Below are 24,706 nucleotides of genomic sequence, written 5' to 3'. Positions count from 1 at the left end.
AGCAGTGTGTGTGCGCGCGGTCCGGGAACGCGCGCGTGGAGGCGGTCCGGTTGCTGCTGCCTCAGTTTTTCTGTAATCGCTTTTCTGCCGCTGCCTACCTCCAGTTAAATAGCTAGGACACGGGAGCGAGCAGACCGTGTGAGGATATTACTTTTTTTTCCGGTTACCGTGGGATTATTACGACGCGGAATTGCAGCATCGACGGCCAGCCGCCAGGTAATATCGACACACGCCTTTAGTCGCCCCTCGTAGATACGCGAAAAGTAAGTAAATGTCCCGTGAAAAGTGTCGTTTTTTCCAGTGAAGACGGAGGAGGAGGAGGAGGAGGAAAGAGGGGGGAGGTGGTGGTGGATGTGTGGGACGAGCCTCCCTTTGTGCCGAGGCAGGGTCACTGCACTCCAACGCACAATGTGGACACAATGTGGACACTCCACAAACGACGAGGATCCCCGCATACCCCCCCCCCCCCTACCCTCACCGCGCCACCGGCCCTGAACCGTCCTCCCATCAGCCCCGCGCCGCCGTCGGCTGTTTCGGACTGAGTCCGACGGAAGAAACGCCTTCTTCTATGCGTATTTTCAATGACTTTAAAACAACCGAGGCCTGTTCAGCTTCTCCTCTTTTTTTTAAATGAACCCCTCGTCGGTGACGCTAATGTAACACCCTACTTTCCTACCCCCCCCCCCCCCCCCCCTCTCCTCCCCCTCTCCCCACCGGCCTTGTAACGTTAGCTACGGTCGCTGTTTGTCGGACGGCTCGGTTTGACCCCATATTGTGCTTTTCATCCCCACAAATGTTGACCTACCCGGTTTGACCAAGCATTTTAAAGTGATGTCCGATAAAACACACGGACATCTTAACTTGTCCCCGGTGGTATGTTGTTGGGGGTTTTATAACATCTCCGCGTCGACCCCCGGCATCTCTAACGGCTACTGAACGCGTGTACATTTTAGCCGTTGGTGTCCCTATCAGTACCGCGAAAACGCCCCCCAGGGAAGGCGAGCTGTCCGCCGCTTCGTGCCTCATCGTTCGGATTAACTTCCCCACATTTCACGTATAGCTTGTACCGGTCAACAACATATTTACGTTAGCCGTGTCTTTGTCGTGTGTTAAAGGGTGGAGGGGGGCATGGATTAATGCTCGGTCTTCACGGATGATCTCCTCATTTTGTGAAGTGTCCTTTCTGATCCGTCACCCATGAGATGTGTGTGTTACTTTCCGATTAAATCAGCCCCCCAAGGCTATAAAGAGCTTCTATATCCATGTATTTGCTCACACTGTTGACCTCAAACCACAATAAGATGCAGTATTTGTTTAAAGAAAGGGGAGAAGCAATATGCTCTGTTTTTATAAATCTAGGCCAGTAAATCTACTCGCATAAAGTCCTCCAAAACAATTAGCCAGTAATATATATATTACCCTTAATAGATCATTAGGGGACAGGCTTATTATTATATTCATTTCAACAAAGGACCAATGCATCTGTAGGCTTTGACAAATGTCTTTATATCGCTTTAACTCTCATCCACGTCCAGCTGTACATCGACATTAATTAAACCGATTTTAACCATGGTTTCCCCTCAAAAGTTACCCAGTTTGCTGAGGAAATTCCACATTATAACATCTTTATTGCCACTCTCTGCAAGTGGGAATCTGCTTGGCCCCCCGTGCTCACAGGTTGTATGTTGTGCCGTTACTTTTTTCCAGGGCCCACGATGTCCAGCGAAGTGCAGAGACCGGACGACAGCCCCAGCACCAGCGGGGGCAGCTCGGATATCGAACAAAGGGAATCGGTACCCACCGAACATGAGCGAGAGCAAGCACAGCCCAAAAAGAAGGAGACCAAGATCTCGAGTAAAACCGCTGCTAAACTTTCAACTAGTGCCAAGAGGTAAGAAGAAAGAAGCTGGCTCTAGAGAGCGGGTTGTTTGTTAAAGTAAAGGCCTCTCCTCTGCCCCGAGGGTGTGAAGTTAGAAAATAACGACTATAGTCTCACAGGCGTTGTCATTTCAAACATCCACGCTATTCACTGTGACACTAAACCCACAGAAAGGAGCTCGTTGATGTCACCCGAAAGAGATGTTCCCATTCCAGCCTGTTTCGTTTGAGTAGCTCTAGTGTCTCCTACACCTCCAACGCTTACCTTAACACTTATCCCCCCCCCCCCCCCCCCCCTTCCCAAAAAAAGACTGGAGATGACAGGGTTATTATGCAACCGGCTGAGCAAAACTGTTGTCTGAGGCCAGCCCGAGTCTTTCTTACAATAGCGACCGATGTTTCCGACATTTCCCTTTTTGTACGTCTTGAGTTAAGAGTGAGTCTCCGCGAGGGCCTTCAGCACGGAGAGGCGTCGCTGTCATCTGAAGTGTTTACGTTAACGACCTGCTCAGCAGCAGCGTCTGCACTCCGCTGCCCTTCACCGTCTGAATCATCATTTTGCACGGTTTATGTGACATTCTCACAGCGGCCGTGTTCACCCTCATGCTCGGTGCTCCTTTTTTAATTTTGTTTGTGCACCACAGACGATGACAAAGATTAACAAAACACTAAAACTTGGCACGTTTTAGATTCTAATTATGCTTCATACGGATAGCAAATGAACTTGCATGGTGACGTTTAGAATACATGAGATACTGTGTCGCTGGGATTAAAAGCAACATTTACCTCCTCACAGGATCCAAACACTGACTTGGTGCTTGTACTGAGTCGTCCGTTCCTTCAGCTTTTATCGTCCTCTGGAGATTTGCCCTCCCCACATCGATTTTTAACAATAACAATCCTTCTCTTCCAGGATTCAGAAAGAGCTCGCAGAAATAACACTAGACCCACCTCCAAACTGCAGGTAAGAAGATCTTTTCACAGCATTTTCTCTAATGACTCGTACGCCCGTGCGTACAGATGTTCCAGCTGTGGTGGATGTGGCAGGGACGGGCTTCTTTCAAGGCTTCTTGTGTCTAGAAAAAGGAAATTCCACGCTGCAGTGCACTCTCTTTTGTCTCCGCTCCCGTAATGCTGTTGTTTGTGTTGTTTTGTTTGAGATGGTAATCTCAGGTGAATTAGAGAGACTGTAGCCTATTCTGGCATTGTTGTTGTTGTTGTTGTTGTTGTTGTTGTTGTTGCTACTGCTGCATAATGCACGTTGTTGAAAGCACAGCCTGTTGGATCACAGTATTATGGTTGCTCTGAAATGGTGGAAAATGAGCAGCAGTGTGACTTTAAAAAGCCGTTTCGATTCTCGTGTGCCCCCCCCCCCCTCGCTCTGCTGGGGATTTACCACAGACAATGGTTATTGTGTGCTGCTGCCGCGGCTCGCAGCGCTTTGAGGAAGAGATATGGTTGCGAACGAGTGGCCCACCACAAGTACATCAGTCTCTCTTGACATGACAAAAAGGCAAACGCACAAAGTGACTCTCATTGATTATTAGCTGTTTTGTAATACAGCTCAACAATTACTCCCTGAACCAGCACACCGCTGCGAAATACAACTCGGGTTGGTAATGTTGAGAAACCAGCAGAGAGACAGAAAAAAGCCAAACCCCCAGTGTTGCCGACTCTTTTTCAATGACGGTATCAAACGTAGCAAGAAAGTCGGGAACACTGACAGCCAATCACTTCAGGCCCCCAAAGCCACTCGCCAAAACTATCATTATGAACGTAAACAAAGAACAAGGATGTTGTTGGTACTCACAGCTGTTCTCAGACTCGGGTGACGTGCAATGAGTGAGGACAGGTAGGCCGTCCATTTGATTTATCGATCACTGTCTTGATCTAATGAGACAAATATCACTTAACATGATTACATGATTTTGGATCGGCCGCGTTGGTTCGCAGTCACCTGCTTAAAATGATGAAGGAAAACGTCTTTTGTATGACTCATCTGGCGATTTGGAATTACTTCACCCTGGACGGCCATGTTTATTGCCTGAATTAATCCCCCCCGCTGGGTCTCATCAGAAGCCCACCGCCATTAACGATAAACATTGAGCTAACCTTTTCATTCCAGCTCACAGCCCCGTTTTTTTGTTATTGTACTGCGGGCTAAAAGAGATGTTGTGTTCCTCGAGGACTCTAATCTATTTCCATACAACCCCCCCCCCCCCCCCCCCTTCCTGCCACCCCATAAAAAACTAGGTTGGCTCACATAGAGGATTTAGCTGGAGGACACGAGTAAGTCATTTGAAAGTAAAATAATCGCTAGTGGAAATTTCACAGTCGCCGTCTTAGTGGGGAACTAGTTGCCTGGGAAACAATTAAGCTTCTTCAAGATAATCCTCGTGTGTGTGTGTGTGTGTGTGTGTGTGTGTGTGTGTGTGTGTGTGTGTGTGTGTGTGTGTGTGTGTGTGTGTGTGTGTGTGTGTGTGTGTGTGTGTGTGTGTGTGTGTGTGTGTGTGTGTGTGTGTGTGTGTGTGTGTGTGTGTGTGTGTGTTCCCTTTCTGTACCCTCCAAAATGATACCATAATCTGTTTTCTGTGATGCACCCAAATAGATTAGCCCTCTGTTAACAATGACAGGAGGAGGAGTAGGATGATGGGGGGGCGTCAAACATTCAATTTCCCATGCAAACGATCACAGACCCATTTACGTTCTCACATGAAGGGGTTCGCGGTGGAGCCGGTGTCGTCATTTGTATGCCGCTCGCTCCCGGCCAGGTGAGCCTGAAAGGTTATTCATTTCTTCTCCCTGCAACAAATGGAGTCACAGACTGCCGGCCCCCCTTCAGGAGGCAGACGGAGAGAGAGAGTCGCGTTAAAAAGTGTGTGTCCGTGTGTCCGTCCGTCCGTCCGTATAATGGTGAGCTCTGCTTTGTGTCCTTCGGTGAAGATGTGTCCTAGGAGCCAGAGTTTACCATTTAGCGCCTTGGAAGTGTCGAGGATCTATTTTGGTGAAACATCTGTGGCAGGAGGTTCCCTTTTGATAAGTCTAATAAAAAGCCCACCACTCGTCCTCTAACGTCCCTCTGAGGTTGTAAACTCTTCGGCTGCGTTTAATATCACAAACTGTCGGTACAATAAATAACATGACGAGTCTTAACATTATTGCGTACAGTGCCATACAGTGTGACTGAAAGCGGTCTGTTTCTACTTTTAGTGCTTTGTCACAACTTGGAAAAAACGCAAGCAAGTATTTAGAATGTGTCTCTGAGCTTTATCTCACTCTTATCTCACTCTTTGCATCGTGTCAGCTCACTTGTCACCTTGGCAGGTAGTCGTGCATCAAAACCAACAGCAGCACGTTGACGCCTGACAGGATTTGACACGGCAATTATTCTCACTGTCAAGTATTTACACTTCCAAGTATATTGTACAGGCAGCTTGTGCTTTTATCTGAAAGGATCACTGTGTTTTCTCCTGTGCTACACGTTATATTGCAGTAGTATTAATGAGAATACAGTTGGGATTAGATGAGCTGAACGAGGAACATGACGGGTTCATTGGTGTTACCGAATCTCCTTTTTACACTGAATGCCTGACATCCTTAAATTAGGGCTGCAACTGACAATTATCTTCACAATCGATTGATCTGCTTCCTGAAGCACAAAGTGACATCCTGCAAGTGCCGGTTACGTACGACCAACTGTCAGAAAACCCAAAGATATTAAATACAATGATACAAAACAGAGAAGCAGGTAATCCTCACATTTTCAGAAGCTGAAATCAATGAATGTTTGGCATTTTTTGCTAGATTAAATGACTAAAACGATAATGAGAATCGTTGAGTTTGATCTTTAGCTGAATTGTTTAAAATCAGTCCAGGACTACTGCTGGTGATTCTTAAACGGCCTTATCTCGCATTTCTACCTGAATCACATTCCGTGTGTGTTACGCTCCTGTCATGAGTAAATACTCCTCTCTGCCTCTCCGTTCATATTTCCATACTTATCTCTTCCATCTTGTTGCTTTGTGCTGCCACTGTTGTATGACAGCAATAGTTGCATTTGTTATTGCGGCGCTGCAACTCTTGTGACTTGTTACGATTCCTTCCTTGTGCTGTTGATCCACCGACACCAGGGCTTCAAGCACAAATCCAAACAAAGACACTTTTTGACGTGGTTAAAACAGCAGCTACTGGTGTTTTTGTACCTTTTGGTTCCGGACCACTGTGCTGTTTGATGTGTTTATCTTCTTCTCACAGATGGCTAAAACAGATACTTTTATTACAGCCACAACGGAGTGATGGCTGAGCAATGTTCAGCCGTCTGAAACATAATGCTACATGTCAGGTTTCAACCCATCCGGATTCAAAGATTCCCTTTTTCTTATAAGCTGCCATTGTTCGGCAATCACAGTAGAATAATCCATCGCAGAAGAGGCAGAGACACCGATTTCTCATCCCGAGGCGGCTCAAATAGATTAAGTGCAACACAGCCCCGACCCATGGTGCATTTTGGGTAACAAGCCCCCCCCCCCCCCTCTGTCAAGATTGTCACAAGTCGTTCTGGGAAATGTAAGAAGCCGCTAACTGAAGTGGAAGTAGATAAGGTTGCCGGAGTGTTGAAAGTAATTTACAAAACTTAATTACAGAATAGCTCCTGTAATGCTTTGGACATTATTAACGGAGAACGCTTTAACAGAATATACATTAATACACTGGATCTTTATTTAAGACATCGCACCATAAGCTAAGCCCCACCCCCCCTTAAGGCTCTTGCTCATGAAGTCTGTTTTTTCCGTCCAAAATTGTTGCACATTTAAAATAAATAAACACAACCTCTTTGTGGTTTCAATCATGTTTGCACATCGACTCTGAAACCTTTCATCTGTCATCTAAGTTTTTGAAACAGGTTTGATTTTCTGTGTTGTAGAGAGCCTTTAGAGAGCTGTTTGACCCCTCAGAGACACCGTATATGCAAACATCATCATCCAAAATGTCATCTGATGAGCTGATTCACTGTACGACAAAGTAAAGAATACAGAGATGAAGCATTTAAAGATAGATGTACAAAAGATAAGAAGTTAAAGATTGTCCATTATCCTTTTAATCTTGTATAATGGAGGGAAAATAATCAGACTCAGTGAGCTGGATTTCTGTGTGTAACAATTTTTACTGGATGACCGATTAAAAGGAAAAATAGGGACCTGGTGTGCAAAGGCCTCTGCTTTTGTAAGCGACAAAAATAGCATCCTGGTTCTCGCTGATGAGCGTCAATTTCTGCCAGTTGGGATGACTCACAGGCTGTAGATCGCCGGCTAATTAAACCAGCGTTCGCTCCGTGAGGTGGTTGAAAACGCCGTCTCTGACTTTGTTAATGCCTCCACTGGACTCTTTTTGAGTCTTGCTTCAAGGGTTTTGCACTGTAATGCATCAGCATTGTTCTGGTCCTGCAATGTAGAGCTAGTTTTAAGCAAACTGTCAATTCTTTGTAACGTCCGCCTCTTTTGATTACAGCTTCAGCTGACCTCAACCGTCGCTCCTCCTTTTTTAGCACAGCTGCAATGTATGGCCGGTCCTTGGAACAAATAGCCTTCTCTGGTCCTTGAATGTTCCTGGTGTGACGTAATGCCCCCATGATGATGACATGCGAGCTGCAGGGAACGGCCTTTTCTCGAAACACACACACAGCTGGTCACCACGACATGAATATGTATCTCCTTTATCATCAGAAGATGAGGCTCTCTGTATTGTAGGTTCTGACCTCTTAATTCTGGGATGGTCTTGGTGTCTGTATGGCTGCCTGTTAGTTTGTGCCAGGCCTCTGGGGGATTCTGTGCCAGTGACACTCCCAGCATCATTTTTCACAGCTTTACCATTAAGCACAGCAGGGGGGGGGGGGTATCAATATTCATGAGGGGGGGCGGAGGGATGAGGACCGGAGGCAAGGGGAGGGGGAGGAGCTGCAGGAATACCTCCTGGTTGTTGTGCATTAATGTTTCCGTGTTGGATCTTTTGCAATGTGACGGCAATTTGAAGCGGGAAACAAGCAAATGCTTTTTTGAGGACGGCTTCGTTTGACCTCGGAGGAATCGACCCTAATCGATGTCTTGTTCCATAATCACCACCTTTATACATATTGATGAGTTCTATGCACCCATCTGTGTCCGACGCTGGCTTGTTCCTGACCTTTTCAGTGAAGGTCTTGTTCATCGACTGCAGAAAGCTAAAGACCTTCATGAAGACAACCGCTTCAGAATCGCTTTGTTCACCGAGCAGAATGAATAAAAACGGGCTCTTCTTGGAGACGTTTGTGCTGAAGCACATCAGACATTTGCATCGGCACAAGGCGGGGTCAGAGACTAATGTTTGGTCAAAATCAACCTTCGGCGTTGATGAAATGCTTTTCAGATAAAGAACGAGCCAATACTAAATGTAAATATGGTTTTGTTGAGTTGTCTTAAATACAGAAGCAAAGAACGTCTTTGAAAGTTTGAAAAGCAAGTATAACCAAAGTAAATCACGAGTAATCACATTTACAGTAAATGTATTCTATCTTAGATAAATAAGAGACCATAAGACAGGAAGAAATGTGCTATCTGGAAAGAAAACATCACATCTAAAGATAAATATAGAAGTGTTGTAGCTGCTCCAGGAGCAGAAGGACATTATAGTACAGATGGACTTACCAGACCGGGCTCTGCTGGTTTGTTATGGCCACCGTTCTCTTACCTATCTGCCACAAAATCATTTCCTTCCCGAGCAAACCGCTCCTTCCTCATTTATTTTCTCCTCACACAAAGTTTAGAGTGTGGGGGGAAGAAATGAATGTGCTCCTATAGAGCGATGGTAGCAGCGTACGCCGGGGCCCCGAGTTTAATTTATCCTTAATGTTTTCCACTGCGGCACTTGTTTGACAGCGAAAACGCGGCCCGCCGTGATTCATGCGTATCATTTCAATTCTCAATGTCCTCGTTTGTGAGTTGGTTTTTCTGGCAAACATTTGTCCAGAATGTTATGAACGGGTTCGACGGTGGACAAAGACAGCAGTTTGAGGGGGCGACTGATGGGAAATCTGACACGAAAGCAAATCTTTTTGGCGGGCGAGGAGCCACAGACGCGTATGAGTAAACGGTTTGCGTCAGAGCCCGTTTACCGCTGTGAGAGCCTGATGGATGTCCCCCTGAAGTCACAGATCAGTGCTCCTGCCAAGACGCTTTAAAGTGTCTTAATGATATTTGCAGGCCGAGGGGGACGAACTGTTAACACTCCTCTGGTTGCAAATGGTGAAAGTGACTAATAACCAGTGGATGACATCTCTTAGAATGTTCTTTTCTCTGTGCTGATTTGTTTTACATTTCTCTACCTGCTAACCTGAGAGCTGACGTGGTGTCGAGGGAACAGAACCAACGCACGATCAGACTCTGCTTGTTCTGATCACTGACCTTTTCGGTAATAAGTCCGTTCCCTCGGCCGCCCAGAGTGCTCTAGTGGAGGGAGGCTGAAGAGGGTCTCTAATTATGGCTGAAGAAACTTCGGCGCAGGCCTGTGAAATTAAAAAATATTAGCATCATGCTCTCGACTAAATTAGTTTCTAAATTGCAAGAGGCTGCAGTTTCGTCTCTGAGGCAAATTTTTTTTTTGGCAGTTTCCTTTCCTGAAGCGGTGTTCCTGTGAATCCCTGGACTGCTGCACCGATTTACATGTCAGCATAAATTCTACCTCGTTTTATTCATGCAAAAGTAAATGTTTATAATTACCCCTCGAAGATCACACACACACACACACACACACACACTGAGATTGTTTAGAAAAGGCTACTTTCCGCATCAATTGTGATTAATATCAGACCGTGTGCTCTTAAAACGTTTTTATTTTCTGCCAAATTGCGCAACTTTGCTTCGAGGGTCATGTGGTCCTCATTAATGGAACAAAAGCTTTTTATTTCTCTCTACGTTGCTGTGTCATCCCTTCACCCCCGAGCACACGCTACAGCGATATTTCTTCTGACTCACGATGCCGTTTCCTTCATGCAAAGCCTGTGTGTGTGTTTGTTATTGTACAGATATCCCCTGCATTATTCATCTCGAGCCAGAGGCAAACATTTGCGCTGCATCAGACTCCGGCTGCGGGGAAGAAAAAAGAAAGAAAGAAAGAAAAATGCTTACCGCGGCAAAACCTCTGCCGTACCTCAGACGCATCGGGCTGAATTCAAACGGAAGGCTGAGGAAAATACACAGATCCCCTGCTTCACTTACAGCTCAGTTAATGTGACTTTAAACCTCAGCGGGGACAAACTTCCTGAGTGAAAGGCCGGTTCTTCAAACCCTCTCTTTAGAAGTGCACTTCCTCAATTCAATACCGGCTGCGGTTTAGATTGAATCGAGGTTTCCCTCCTGTGAGAATACAATTGTGTTCTTCCCTTTCGACTTGGAAAGCACGCAACCTACTCAACCATCTCTCTCCCCCCCCCCCCCCCCCCCCCCCCTCCCCCTCCTGTTGTTGCCGGATAGACCGTCCGGTCAGTAATTGCATATTTCATTGGACGCATGAACAATAAAAGGCTTGATTAAAAAACAAACCATGTCATTTGAGACAATGAAGACAAGAGCACAGAGGAAGGAGGTGTCACCTCGGACCGTTGAGCTGCACAGTAATTGGTCTTGGGGCTCTTTTGCAGTCGGGGGGGGGGGGGGGGGGGGGAGATTGCTTCATTAAAGTTCCTCTTCTGATAACAGCAGCCCGCCACGCTGATAGAAAAGAAGATCTTAACTGAACGACGGTGCCATTAGGAGGAAAAACCGCCCGCGGGGAAACGAGCCGGATAGCGAATAATGCAGATAATGGCTTTATTTGTGCGCGGCGGTATTCACAAGCTCCAAAAAACACACGGATTCACATTCAATTACTGGTTTTCTCTCCTGTTTTATTCATCAGCCCCTCGGAGCAGCTCTATTTACCTGCTCCCGTAAACAGCTCGCCGTGTGACTCGCTGTCTAGTGTTTTCACCAGGAACATTTGCTGTTCTGACCTTTTACGTTGAAGTGATATTCCACCGATCTGATCTTTTGAATGCAACCCAATCTTGGTGTATCAAACAAACACCCTCTTTAGACTTGAAAGGCGGCTGTTAAACAGTGTTTCACAGAACAGCTGTGGGCAGAGTGGATTCATGTCGGCTGCAATGGATTCCTACACGCATCAGTTTTGATGGTGTCCTGCAACATGCTCTGTATGTTCAAACATAGTCATATTTTCACAGAAATATGACTAATACACTGATTTCCACGAGTTGCATCTGTTACAGCGGCTGATATTTTCCATAGAAGCTAAATAAAACCAGCATAAGCTGCAAAGCGTGGCGGCAAAATCATTGTTTGACAGTTTTCAGAGGAAGAGGTTTTATTTTGCTTTATAAGAGAAATGTCACCAACGCCACCAGAACTCCTCACATGCCTGTAGGTTAGTTGATTAGTTTGATATAAAAATAAATAGCATCCTCTGTATATTCTTGACCTGTGGATGATGATTAACTGTTGCTCGTGCGTCCAGTCTCGCACTAACAACACTGGTCTCTAAGGTCTTACCAGTGGACTCATTAAAGGAACCTCACACATAACTAACATAGACGTCAAAGGACAAGTCAGAATAACACAATACAGCCTCGGAGCACATTTCGAAATGAAAGTTTCTGTTTGACTCGTTTACTACTGCACACACTCATTTTATCTTCACATGACTGTTTGTTCCCGCTAGGTTTGGCATTCTTTAACAGTGGTTGCTTCCAGTTTTGTCTTTCTCAGAGATTATTCTGGTTTGTCGTTGCAGCGTCGAAAATGTAGTTTCGTCTTCTTTTTTTTACCTCCCTGTAAATATGATCAGAGGAGATAGATTTACCTGATGCATTCCCCTGTGAGTGGTACAGTCCTATCTCATGACTACATCTCTTTCATCATCTTAACCCGAGCTCTGATGTCTGTGGGAATTGGCTCTGGGTGACGAGATAGAGTTGGCGGTTTTTTTCAGTAGATTAGCCCACAAGATAAAGGTTATCTTTTTTTTTTTTTGCCGATCGCCCTGTCTGTGAAATAAGGCTCTGAGGATGATTAAATGGGCACCCTGGTCTCACATACCGCACTGTATCGTGAGGAGGAAAGGTCATTCAATATATATGGAAATTATTACTGCTGTCTTTATTACGGGGGCACAGCTTGGATAGTTTTCAGGAACAGGGAATGCAAGGTAAAAATGTGGTAAAGTGTTCCTTTATGTTTGAAGAAGAAACCGTTTTTTTAATCCTCCTCTGAAAGCTGTCTCGGTCCAATCTTCCTCAGCCTCGTGTGCACCGACGACTCTTTGTCGAGGTGAACCACAGAGCAAGGTCAGCGTGGGATGCAATTACTCCCTCACAGCTTCCACAAACACAACACTCCTCTCTGACTGAGTCGTGGTGCTGATGCTACATTTAGTGAAAGATAGGGCTGCACGAAACATATAATCACCATTACTTTCATCATGATTTATCTCGATGAGTCACTGATTTTGTTGAGCTTTCACATTTAAATAGAATAAATAAACGTCCATGATGTGCTGCGCTCCTGCTAATGTGCTGTAAAGACCTCATTCACAGAGACTCCTAGAAGCAAAATAAAATTGTAAGAAAACCTTTCACCCTCAAATTAAATCAACAGAGCACTGCTTTCAAGTTGTGCTACATCCCTGCTCATTAACACATTATTGCCTCAGACTTAGAATACAGGTTCCTCTACACATGAGTTTATGCATTTTTGTGTTGCCCGTCTGCTCTGCGGTACATTACTCTTCTACTCCAGGAATCTCCAGAGGCCCCACGATACATTATGGCAATACTTAAGTCACAATATGCAATGTAGGCTAGTCGTGATTAACTGTGCAGCTCTAGTGAAGGATCAGGACTGTTGTTTCTATTATAAATATAATACTCACAGGATGATTGAATGTAAAGAAAAACACTATATGGGTGCTCCGTTATGGAGGAAGCAGCCCAGCTGTCTAAAGTGGGTTCCTACTATGAGTGTAATCTCCGAGGACAAGGCGGTGGCAAGACTCTCACGGACACCCGGACCCCTGGAACAAATGACCCAAATACCCAGTGAATCAAGGCATTTGGCTGACGGTGCACTGCAGAAGTAGCGCTACTTGCACAGAGAGACGAGTATTATTGCAGCGTCCAAAACAAAGCCCAGAAGCAGCACTGTTACACCAGTTCACGTCACGCGTTTGTGCCGAGCGGATCCATCTGAGAGGAGAAAAAAGACTTGAAATATTTATCCGACTGTCTTTTTGTTTCGATTACCGTGTGTTTGTTCTTCTTAACGCCTCCATCGACTTCACATTGATTCAGTGAGGAGACATAAGGCTGAGGCGTGAGGTTGCCCTTGCAGAATAAAAATTCACACAACGCCTTGATTACCCAATGATTGCTGTGAATTGGATATGTCTGTTGCAGAGCAGCATATCCTGCATCGCTATTAACCAGGGTCAAGGAGTCATCGGCTACTTAACTTCCGTCACTAAGCGTGCATTAATTAACGCCTGGCGATCGGCATCTCGTGCAAACACTCTCACTGATGCTGCGGATTGAGTCGAATCGAGTTTCTTTGCGACGTCCACGCCGCTCGCCTTTTCCCAAAAACGTAATGGCCGAGCGAGCGCCTGTCAGATGCTGAAAGAGCTGCAACAAAGCGCTGCAGGAACGGTGGTGGGGGGGGGGGTCTCCGAGCAACCGCCAGCGGTGGCATGCACATTCTGCTATTGACTTAGCCTTTATCCACGGCCCCTTGTGTGGTTGTCAGATCCCCGACAGCACTCTCGCCTCCGAGCGGGGACCTCTGCCATGACCGCTCATCTCTTATCTTTTCCACCGCGTCTGAGCTATTATCAAGGCCGCAAAATCATCAGCCTTTTGAAGGAAGTGAGCATGTGCTTTTTATGGGATACATTTGGAAATGGAATGGTCGTCCGTCTCTTTCAGCACGGCCTCAAGGAGGCTTGTGAATAGTTGTGGCGGTAATGGAAGTGTTGCCTTGAGCACAGAAGGAGGAGATTGCCTTGAGCGAGGAAAAAATAGGCCTTTTCTATGAGTTTCTGTCAATAGCACGGGAAATGTATAAAGTAATGTCTGAAGAGCTGGAGAGGGATCACGACCAATTCAGTTGATGCTTCTATCAGGATCACGCTGCACGATTACAAACCAAGCAGGACTCGCTTGAAATGAACTAGTTTGTGCAACACGTCGCCCGATTACGTCTGAGGTGTTTATAGCTGCTCTGAACGGCCTCACTCAAAGACTTTCAGACAATCTTTCCTCCGAGGCATTCACAGTGTGGCGCTCTTTTAAAAATTGCCGAACGTAATTTTGTGAAGAATGGAATGACGAGAGTTTAATCTTTGCCTACTCTCTGGCCTCCACACACCTGGTCGATCACTGCCCGCAGTCTGATTGAAGCGTCGTCTTAGCGAGCATTCGGACCGAACAACGTGAGTGGCTGCGTTGGTGTAGGTGTGTTGCTTCAGGTCCAGGTGACTCATGAAAGATCAATCAGGAAGACCAGTTTAGGGATCAACTTTATTGCCGAAACAGCCCTGTGTTTTTCACCTTTACACCAGGCGGCAACCTCCAGTTCTGAAAAGTGAAGCCAATGAGGAAGTGCCTTTGACCTGCATCCTCTGTAATGTCCATCAGGGGGCGACTCCTCTGGTTGTATAGAAGTCTATGAGAAAATGACTCTACTTCTCTCTTGATTTATTACCTCAGTAAACATTTTAAACATGAGTTTATGGTCTCAATCTCTAGTTTCAAGTATTCTTCAATACAGCATGATGTTCATTTAGTAAATTATGGTCCATTTAGAGTCAAACAGACCATAAAGCAGAGTATGCTTTAGGGCGGGGCTTACTGTGATTGACAGGTCGCTACCACAGTGTTGTCCTGTCTGGGAGTTAAACCCTTTCACAGTGTGTTTTCAGTTCATGAAAGTTAATTGTAATATTTTGGTCGCCTAAAAACGTCTTAATCAGCGTTCGGGTGTACTTAGCTCCACCCTCTCGTGTCACTTCTGGTTGCAAAAAAATCAAGATGGCGACGGACAAAATGACAGAATCAAGGCATCCGAACCACAGGGCACAAACCAATGCATGACGTCACGGTGACTACGTCCACCCCTTATATACAGTCTATGATTTAGACAACTGTAAATCTACTGTTCGCATTGAAATAAATGGGCTGAATGCAGCTTTAGACAGTTGACAGACCGATGGGATCTCAAGTCGATTTTTAATGTTCTTTTTATCAGATTTGGGTATTTGTGACCACATGAAAAGTAGTCCCATCTACGGCTCTTTCATAGGCTCCAGATCTAAAGAGATCCATTTGCATCCAACTGCAGAGGCACAATAAATAAAGAGGCAATCGAACAGATTAATCAATTAGTCAAAGAACTTCTGTTACTTACTTGAATTTCTTCAGTCAAGGACGGCCCTTCAAGTAAGTAATTTATTGAACACATTTATTTTGGCAACCTGACAGCCTCCTGTCAAAACTCATCCCATCCCATCTGAGGCATGATGGAAATATTGAATCCCTCTGCTCCAATTTAACTTCACTTAAATACAACAGAAGAATGTAGGAACAGCTGAACATGACCACCAATGAACCCTGGTGGCCCTCACTTTATATTGTTATGACAGGCTTTCCGAGCACAAGTAACTGTTGGCTATCAGATGTCAACATCTGTCTCTGGGAGCCTATGAATCCTTGTATTTAGGGGTCATTTCCTGCAGTCGGTTCAGATAGCGCTCTCTGTCCGACCAAAGATGCAACACAGTTAGTTTTAAGAGAGAGAGACAAGTAAAACCAACGTTGTTTGATGTTCTTTAACACCGGTTTTTGACAGCGAGCACCCTCCATGTTTATGGTGCAAGTTCTCAATTACTGCAGTTTAAGTAGTAGGTTTACAAAGACGAGTACTCCGTATGCGTCTCCTTCTTATGGACCAACACTGCCCGGCATGCTCCCTTATCATTCTTTGCTTTTGTCATTTTATTTTCACAAAATAAAAGATTTTCTTTGTGCCTTGAAACAACACGGGTCCAGATTGGCGACGTCGCTATCGACATTGAAAATAATTCCCCAGAGAAGCAGTAATGATAATCAGCTCATTAAAGAAGGCTTAATAGAGGGGCAGCGTGTGTGAAAGAGTGGCAAAGTAGATTAGTTTGAATTTGCATGTGTTGATGCTGAAGGAGGAAAGGAAATGTCTTTATTTCTATTTAAGGAGAACGATGTGTTTCTTCAAGGACGCGCTTGGAGCCAGACACCGCTTTTAACAGTTTGCTGTCTGAGGTTGTTACACAGGAAATCTCTGTGTGTGTGTGTGTGTGTGTGTGTGTGTGTGTGTGTGTGTGTGTGTGTGTGTGTGTGTGTGTGTGTGTGTGTGTGTGTGTGTGTGTGTGTGTGTGTGTGTGTGTGTGTGTGTGTGTGTGTGTGTGTGTGTGTGGGGGTGTGGGGGGGTGTGTGTGTGTGGGGCTGTTTACATGTGCCAGAAAGCTAAGGGTTGGCGTTAAACACCATCCCAGGTAATTGCATGAAACCGGAGGGATTGTTCGTCGTCCCGGGCTTTGTGATCTGGACATTGTCCCGGTCTCCTTCTGGCTCCATGCCAGCTCGGGGTCTTACCACAAACAACAGTGGGGGAGGGAAGGGAGCGCTTAATATGGAAATAGCATTAATTACTGAGCCTAAACAACAGATGTGACCCTCGGCATTAAATACTCATCTCACGAATGAAGACGGGCTGGAATATGAAATCATGTTGCGTCGCTTGGCCTGTAAATATCTCTTTGGTTTTACTGAGTTATACTGGTTCACTGGTGTGTGTCAGTGTGTGTGTGTTTGCTTCAACTCAGCTCCCCAGTAGCAGGTAATCTAATCTTCCAATCAACTTTTTTGAAAGATAATCTAAATCCTACTAAAATCGCCCTGAACTGAAAACCCCTCAAAACCCCCACGGCTTCGGCGTTTCCCCCCAAATCTCTGTCATTAACTTGTCAGAAACCCACCTAACCCCCCCCCCCCCCCCCCCCAAATCTCCGTCAGCCCGCTGCAGTTTGTAACACCAGGCTGTCGAGTCCAACGCGGCGATTAACATATTAACACGTCTTTTGTTTCAATTTCTCCAGCGCCGGGCCCCAAAGGAGACAACATCTACGAGTGGAGGTCGACCATCCTGGGACCCCCGGGCTCCGTGTACGAGGGGGGCGTCTTCTTCCTGGACAATCGCCTTCACCCCCGACTACCCCTTCAAACCCCCCCAAGGTCAGCAGCCAGCAGACACAACTGTTACATTATTTTGAATGTTTGAGTGAGGCCGACACAAGTGTCAACTTCCTGCACAGAGTAACGGAAATATCTGGAGAGAATGAAAACGTATTAAAGAGAGCTCGGTGTGGGAGGATCCCTCAGAGAAACATTAGTATTCATATGGAGTCACGTCTCTGGCCGCCTGATGAATTATTCCAAAACTCACATATTATATATAACTTAGTCCTTTTATATTAAACAATATTCATAATTGAGGACAGGTTGCTGAAACTAGCAGAGGTCACACACTCTGCTGATGTGATATTAGTGCTATCAGCACAGACTCATCATCTTACTTTATATAGAGCCTGGTCATCGTGCCCGGTGTTTACTGGTTTAAGTCTGCAGCCACAAACTGAAGATGAAGTCATGACTCAGGGCCTTCTGTTCATTTATTTACGGGTTCACGCACCTGTTCACTAAATCATGTAAGTTCTGGTCCGGGCATGACGAGACGTCTCTTTCCAATTATCACACAAAGAAGCCTTGATAAGAGAGAGAGAGAGAGAGAGAGAGAGAGAGAGAGAGAGAGAGACGAGAGAGAGAGAGAGAGAGAGAGAGAGAGAGAGAGAGAGAGAGAGAGGAGAGAGAGAGAGAGAGAGAGAGAGAGAGAGAGAGAGAGAGAGAGAGAGAGAGAGAGAGAGAGAGAGAGAGAGAGAGAGAAGAGAGAGAGAGAGGGAGAGAGGAGAGAGAGAGAGAGAGAGAGAGAGAGAGAGAGAGAGAGAGAGAGAGAGAGAGAGAGAGAGATCAGCACTGCAGCTCTTCGTGCACTCTTTTGCAGCTCGGTTTGCACTTTCATGAGGAATCGTCGTGATTTTGAGCTCAAATCCTGACCTGTTGGTTCTGTGTCCGCTGAGCACTTTGAGGGTGTTGAGTGGATGACACGCAGACTGTCGGGGCCAGTCGGCCCTTTAGTTTTTCAGTGCAGGCCTATCCCCCTTTCACTTGGCCTTCATTTTCTGCCCCCCTCTCTCTCTCTGTTATGGAAATCCCTCCCCATGCTCGCTCGCCCTCTCCTCTCGCTCTTTGTGCTGTGTAACCACCAGCTCTGTGTTTGACAGCAGACTCAAACAAATCCACAGGCTCCGGCCCAGCTTTCTGTTGCCAGAGGGACTTGAGTGTTTCCGCCCCCCCCCTCCAATACCTCCTACCCCTCCGACACACTGTGAACTGCAGCCAAACCCCTACACACACACACACACACACACACACACACACACATACACAAGCCTTCGGCCTGTAGCTGCCACACACTCCCTCGCTACAGAAACGCTCCAGTGAAGCTCAGTTGCTGAGTGCTCTCAGACCCCAGGCTCGAGAGTTTTAGATCCAGAATCCGACTCTCCTTTTTTAGCTCCTCTAAAAGAGAAACAAGAGCTGACAAGTTCGCCAGGTGGATGCGTCTCTGCTTCTGAACTCGGGCCAGGAGAGGAGCTCTGGATCTGCGGAGGCGGAGCGGTCGGTTATTTATAACGTCCTGCCCTTGTGTGATTTTTGGGAATGCCAAGGCTCATTAGAGGTTTCCTCTGGTGGGTCAGGAGGGCCAGATGTTGGTGATTGGAGCGAGGGGGGGGGGGGGCGGTAAACAGTGGTGTCAAGTGTCAGAACCGAGCAGATGTCAGGCTCAACGTCTGAGCCGGGACGGACTACATGAACAGAGGAAGGTCGGTTGTTGAGAGGGGGGGGAGCACAGTTTGAGCATAAATTCCTAAATTCATTAATTTAATACAAGACTGGTTCATCATCATTACCGTTGCTTCAAAAGCTCGGTTTTAGAAAATGTAAATTGTCATCACGCTTAATTTACTCTTTTTTTAATGTATTTTCTTTGCTTCTTATCATTTATTTTTGTAGTATTTTTTCTAATTAATGTTTGCTACGTCTTCTTTTTTATCTCCTTTCTTGTTGTTTGTCTTTCTTGAGGTCCGTTATTTAAATGTTTAAACCTGTGGCTTCATGAACACTTTGTCACGTTTCTTATTTTGATTTTCTGAAGTCTGAAGTGTTGAAATAATAAAACAGTACGTAACATTAGTCAACATGTGATGGGTCACTGTGTGCTTTGTGGAGGCTGTTTACTGTGACGAGTAAAGGGATGAATCAACACTTGGGTCCAATATTCAAGGTGGCAACAAAACTGTTGTGGTGTTTTGGTTTTACACCATGCTGCCCTCTGTTGGTCTGATTTATTAAGAATATCATGAGTATTGGTGGATACTAGATGGACTACATGCGGTTTGCAAGCCATAAAAAATATATATTTGTGGCTACATGCACATCCAGCAACAGAGACAAATGGTGTGAAGTGTCCCTCAGTGGAGCGATCACACTGATGCTGATATACAGAAGTTAATGTGAATAAAGGAGAAGCGATGAGAGGCCCACAGCAGCCTTAACCTGCCCTCCATGTCTCACCTGTTATTACTGCGTTATAACAAGCTCCTCATCCTCACACACCAAATCATCTTCCTTCACTTAATCCACTGCAAACGGGCTCGTATTTGAGATTTTATCAGATCTGAACTCTGCAGGTCTCTGTGTTCATCCTGATGTTACGTAACAGGAGTGTTCACAAACATCTGTAGAGCCGTGGTTTCCCACTGTTGGTGGTGGCAGTTATGGAATTAATTAAAGTCCATTTCATTATTCTGTTATCATTCTCGGCTAATTCATTGTGTTAAAATGGCAACTACCTTTTATTTTAGTGGTTTCCTGGTGTTTATTGGAATATAATTGTTTGTAAATGATTAATGCAGCACAGAGTTCTCTTTCCTCTTGAAAGCAACGCTTCCCGTAAAGTGCTGACATTTTTTTTGTTATAAAGTCCGATTTTCTGTCTCTAAACTCCCAAACTGTTGTGTGTGTGTGCGTCCTCAGGTAACCTTCCGTACGAGGATCTATCACTGCAACATCAACAGTCAGGGGGTGATCTGTCTGGACATCCTGAAGGACAACTGGAGCCCCGCGCTCACCATCTCCAAGGTGCTGCTGTCCATCTGCTCCCTGCTCACAGACTGTAACCCAGGTGAGACTCTCTGACGTCTGTTTGATGCTTTTTATTAGTGAGAAGTCAGTAGTGGTTCTATGAATGCTTCTTACTCGAGGCCTAATAACAGTGTATTAAGCACCACAATCCATGACCAATTCAAACCCTCATTGATGCTCAGTGACAGATCGTTGGCACAGTTGTAAATAATAAAAGCACATGTCCACAGCAGAGGAGCGAGCTGCTGGCAGAGGAGATCCACAATAAGTGTTTAATGAAAACACGAATATGATCAAAGATATTGATGATTTGTTCTTGGCTTGAGAACAGAATGTCGTGCACTAGTGCATGCTGGGAAATGAGTTTACAAAGCAAGAATAAATGGGTCAGTGGCTCCACTTTTTAAAAGATGAACAGCTTGTGAGAAGTGTTGAGTTCAATGTCATGAACGTGAGCACAAAGGAAGTACGGGGGAATAATCCTCTAAGACGGTTTTATTGTTATTTCACCGTCTGTCTGCAGTCCTCGCTGCTCCTGATTGGGTTGTCTTTGCCTGTTTAATATGATTTACTGGTTATTGATGCAGCTGAATTTGAGACGGTGTAATCAAGTCTACTTGAAGGTCACCACACCATAATAAAATGAACGCTGCCCCCCCACACCCCTCAGGCCAAACTCTTTATAGTTTGCAACCAGCGTGAGTCTGGGAGATGGCTTAACGATCTGGAATGAAATAGAATTGCATTTATATCAATCACGGTTAGTCTGGAGGGGAATGTAAGAAATCACTCGACCAGAGTTCAGTTTTTAAAATAAATGCTATTATAAACTGTACATTTAAAGAAGCTTTCCATAATGTGATATGTACTACAATAACTATGTGGGTGTTGACGTTGGTCACCTGCATATTAATGTTTAGATTTGTATAATATAAACCAGAACTCTGCTCCTTGGCCTGTTCCAATAGATCCAATAGAAATGTGATCATGACTCATCTTCACCAGCACAAACGTTCACATAATCTAAACCGGAGAGGATGAAGACGTTTGTTGACTGTTGACGGTGGATCGTCCCGCCCAGCTGAGGTGATTATTGACGCTTCATGATTTTAAATATTCTCTCTCTGCCTTTTGTGCCTTTCAGCCGACCCTCTGGTGGGAAGCATCGCCACACAGTACCTGACCAACAGAACGGAGCATGACAGAATAGCCAAACAATGGACGAAGAGATATGCCACATAGACCACCGACCATCCCCTCCTGTACCTCCCTCACCCGTCACTGTACCTCTCTCTACCTCTCTCTCTCTCTCTCTCACCCTTAAGGCCTTCACACAACGGGGTGGGCGGGACCAACAAACGGCACGAAAATGCGATACTTGCAAATATTTCTCATCAAAACTAATTAGTTACAAGACTTTAAGTAAAAGGTTCTAATAGATTCACGCAGGCAGAGGACCAACTACCAGGATCCCATTGATCACTGATCCTATCGATCATTGATCCCATTGATCCTATTGATCATTGATCCTATCGATCATTGAGCCTATCGATCACTGATCCTACCGATCATCGATATCATTGATTCTACCGATCACTGATCCTATCGATCACTGATTGATCCTATCGATCCTTGATCATACCGATCCTTGATATCATTGATCCTACCGATCATTGATCCTCTCGTCTGTCTGATCTGTCTGAACTGTTACGCAGCCTAAACTACTGTAAGCTGTCTTTTTGAGTTTCCTTTTAGCGAAATGCTCTGAGTGAATTTGAGTTCCCTTTGGTAAAAACAATTAGTGTACTTACCTGGGGCTTTTATTGTGAAAAGTAAGAACGGAAGGAGTGGATCTGGTCTGTATTAGTCAAGGTTGAAAGGACTAATAAAGTTTGCCGTCTTGCATCAGACTATGGAGCCTCTGTGTTGTTTTTATAAGTAACTCAACCCGTTCCACACAACCTGATCGGTTGATGCCTTTTATTTGCGTTGCGAAAGCTCCGAAAATCCATCTCGTTGAATATTTTTCGTGTTCTGTGTGGAAGTACTCAACAACTGTTTGGAAAAATATATATTTACGTGTGAATTAATCGCACACAAAAAAAAAATAACCGCCCCCGGTGTGTTAAGGCCTTTAGTCTGTCAAAGCACACTCACTAAGTGCAAAAGTAAACCTGCCCTCCTATCACCTTCCTCCTCCTCCTCTTCCTCCACCTCAACATTTTATCTACCTTTTCTGTGTTTAAAAAAAAAAAAAAAAAATTCAATGAAGACAAAAAAATGTCCTTTTGTTCCTTGTTGACTTGAAAGCTTCTTTTTTATACAAAGAGTAGATTGGGATTTTTATTTTCCAATATCTGAATGTTGGAAGTATTGTATTGGAGAAAAAAACAAAAAAAACACAGAATATTATAAATATCATACGCATTGTCCTCCAGCTATACAGTATGTATTCTCATTTCTCTTAGTGGCACCTGGAACAAACATGCAGAATATTATGCTTTTACTTTTGATTTCCTCGTTTTTGTTTTTTTTGTATTTTGCCATCAATATGTTATCCGCATGGAACAGGAAGGTTTGCGTCAATGGATCCTTCATGCTTTTTAACTTCCTCTGATTTTGTTTGTACTGTATGTATTTTTTCAAAGGCTTTTGAGGCAGACCACAAAAGTATAGGTCTGCCTGTGAAAGAGGCAGGACTTGTATATTTACTGGCTACCCGCCACCTCTGCAATTGCAGAGTGGTTTGTTGTGCACTTGTATTACTGAAGCACCCAATAAAACACACTGTGGTCGGCTTGTGAGGAAAAAACTGCTCGGCTCTGTCTGGGATTTTGTGTTTGACTGCATCGTCAAATATTTACACTTCTTCACTCACTGATCTTCATTCACTCAGTCACGGCTCACACACACACACACACACCTGGTTGTTAAACTTACAGTCTGAAACATCGGCTCGATTACAATAAAAGTTGTTTTTTCTTCTATCAGATATCTGCTTTAGTTGGGTGTGGCTCATTATGACTCCTGCCCTATCGTGTTGCTTTTATTACTTCTATAAAGGAGGTGTGATGTGTTCGTGTCTTTGTGGATGTCACTGAAACGCATGAATGGATCTCCATGAAATTCTTCTCTTTTGGAAGACTGGCGGACATAAATACAGACTGAGCACTTTCCCAGTGGGAGCTAACATTAGCAGAGTATGTTAGCACATCATTAACTAGTGTTAGCGCTTCTATACTGCTTTTATTTTTAATGATTGTAACAGAGAGTAAAGAGCTACCCGGCTTTACAGGAACAATGTTCCTTAATTTTATTATCTTCGGTGTCGATCTCACTTTCGCACTGTGATCTGTAAACTTTAGCTTTTATCTTTATAACCTGCTTTTAATCAGTTTGACATCCTGGATATATCCTTCAAACTTATAACGTAGACCCTTCTGTGTGCTTCTCTCTGAAATGGCATGTGTGTTTTCCTGTTAGTCTCCTCACCATTTGGTTATCACAGGCAACTTGTGTACGTTAAAGGCAGGGTCGGTCTTCAAGAACATTTTGGATATTATTGTTGAAATTGTCATTATACCCTGACAGAAATCAATGAATCAAATGCTCTGACAAAAAAAGGGAAAATAATTATTAAATATATGTGGCTGTCGCAGGACACATGACTAAAAAGAAACACAAAATGACTACAAAGAGACACATTACTGAAAAAAAGACACAAAATCACTACGAAGAGACACAAAAATACTACAAACGGCAACAAAATGACCAAAAAGAGAGACAAAAATACTCCATAAAGGCCACAACATGAGTACAAACTGTCGCAGAGCAGAAGCTGAAAAACAAGCTGCAGCAGAACAACGTCAGAGAGCTGTGGTTCTGGTATGAAACAGATCATAAGGTCTAAGGTCAAGACTAAAACAGACCGAGGGCAGCCTGGACTGAACCGATGAGGAGAACATGTTCTTAAATATGTTCAGCTCGGGGTCTCCTGCTGCTTCCTCCTCCACCATCTCAGACTCTGCTCCCACAGAGCCTTCACTGTTCTCATGCAGAATATGAAACGGCTTCTCCTGGTTCGATTTATCATCATGTCTTTAATACAGAAAAATCTCGGTTCCTCTGCAGTTCTTAAAGGTTGAGGTGATATAGCACCGCTGCCACACCAACAACATTTAAACCCTTGTATTGTTCTTTAGAGGTTCTCTTCTTTCAACTAAACTAAGCTGGAGAACCATATAGAACATTTTAAGCCCCTGTATTGTTCTTTAGAGGTTATACTGGTTCTCTGCTTTGTTTCAGTTTAGTTTACATTCCGCCATTGAGCTTTGGGAAAGTTATATTAAAAGTATTAAAAACAGAAGGAACGGACCACTCGGACTCAACTCCTCACCCACAACATGTTTTGACTTCATAAATTAATCATACAAAAGCTTTTAAGCAAAGGAC

General features: G+C 44.7%; 1 protein-coding gene across 1 annotated transcript; it reads left to right on the top strand.

Moving 5' to 3' along the window:
- The first annotated feature begins 93 nt into the window (after positions 1 to 93).
- Positions 94 to 23,156, top strand: LOC142938070 (ubiquitin-conjugating enzyme E2 E2-like). Its single transcript, XM_076081277.1, is given in 8 exon segments — positions 94 to 216; positions 1,708 to 1,891; positions 2,792 to 2,838; positions 4,963 to 4,965; positions 17,089 to 17,183; positions 17,185 to 17,247; positions 20,147 to 20,294; positions 21,399 to 23,156. Coding segments are annotated over 7 exon segments (630 nt in total). The 5' UTR covers positions 94 to 216; positions 1,708 to 1,715; the 3' UTR covers positions 21,497 to 23,156.
- Positions 23,157 to 24,706: the final 1,550 nt, after the last annotated feature.

This window comes from Anarhichas minor, unplaced genomic scaffold, assembly GCF_050575085.1.
Source record: "Anarhichas minor isolate MPS153535 unplaced genomic scaffold, ASM5057508v1 ptg000079l, whole genome shotgun sequence".
NCBI lineage: Eukaryota > Metazoa > Chordata > Actinopteri > Perciformes > Anarhichadidae > Anarhichas > Anarhichas minor.
This window is presented reverse-complemented; position numbering and strand designations above follow the sequence as displayed.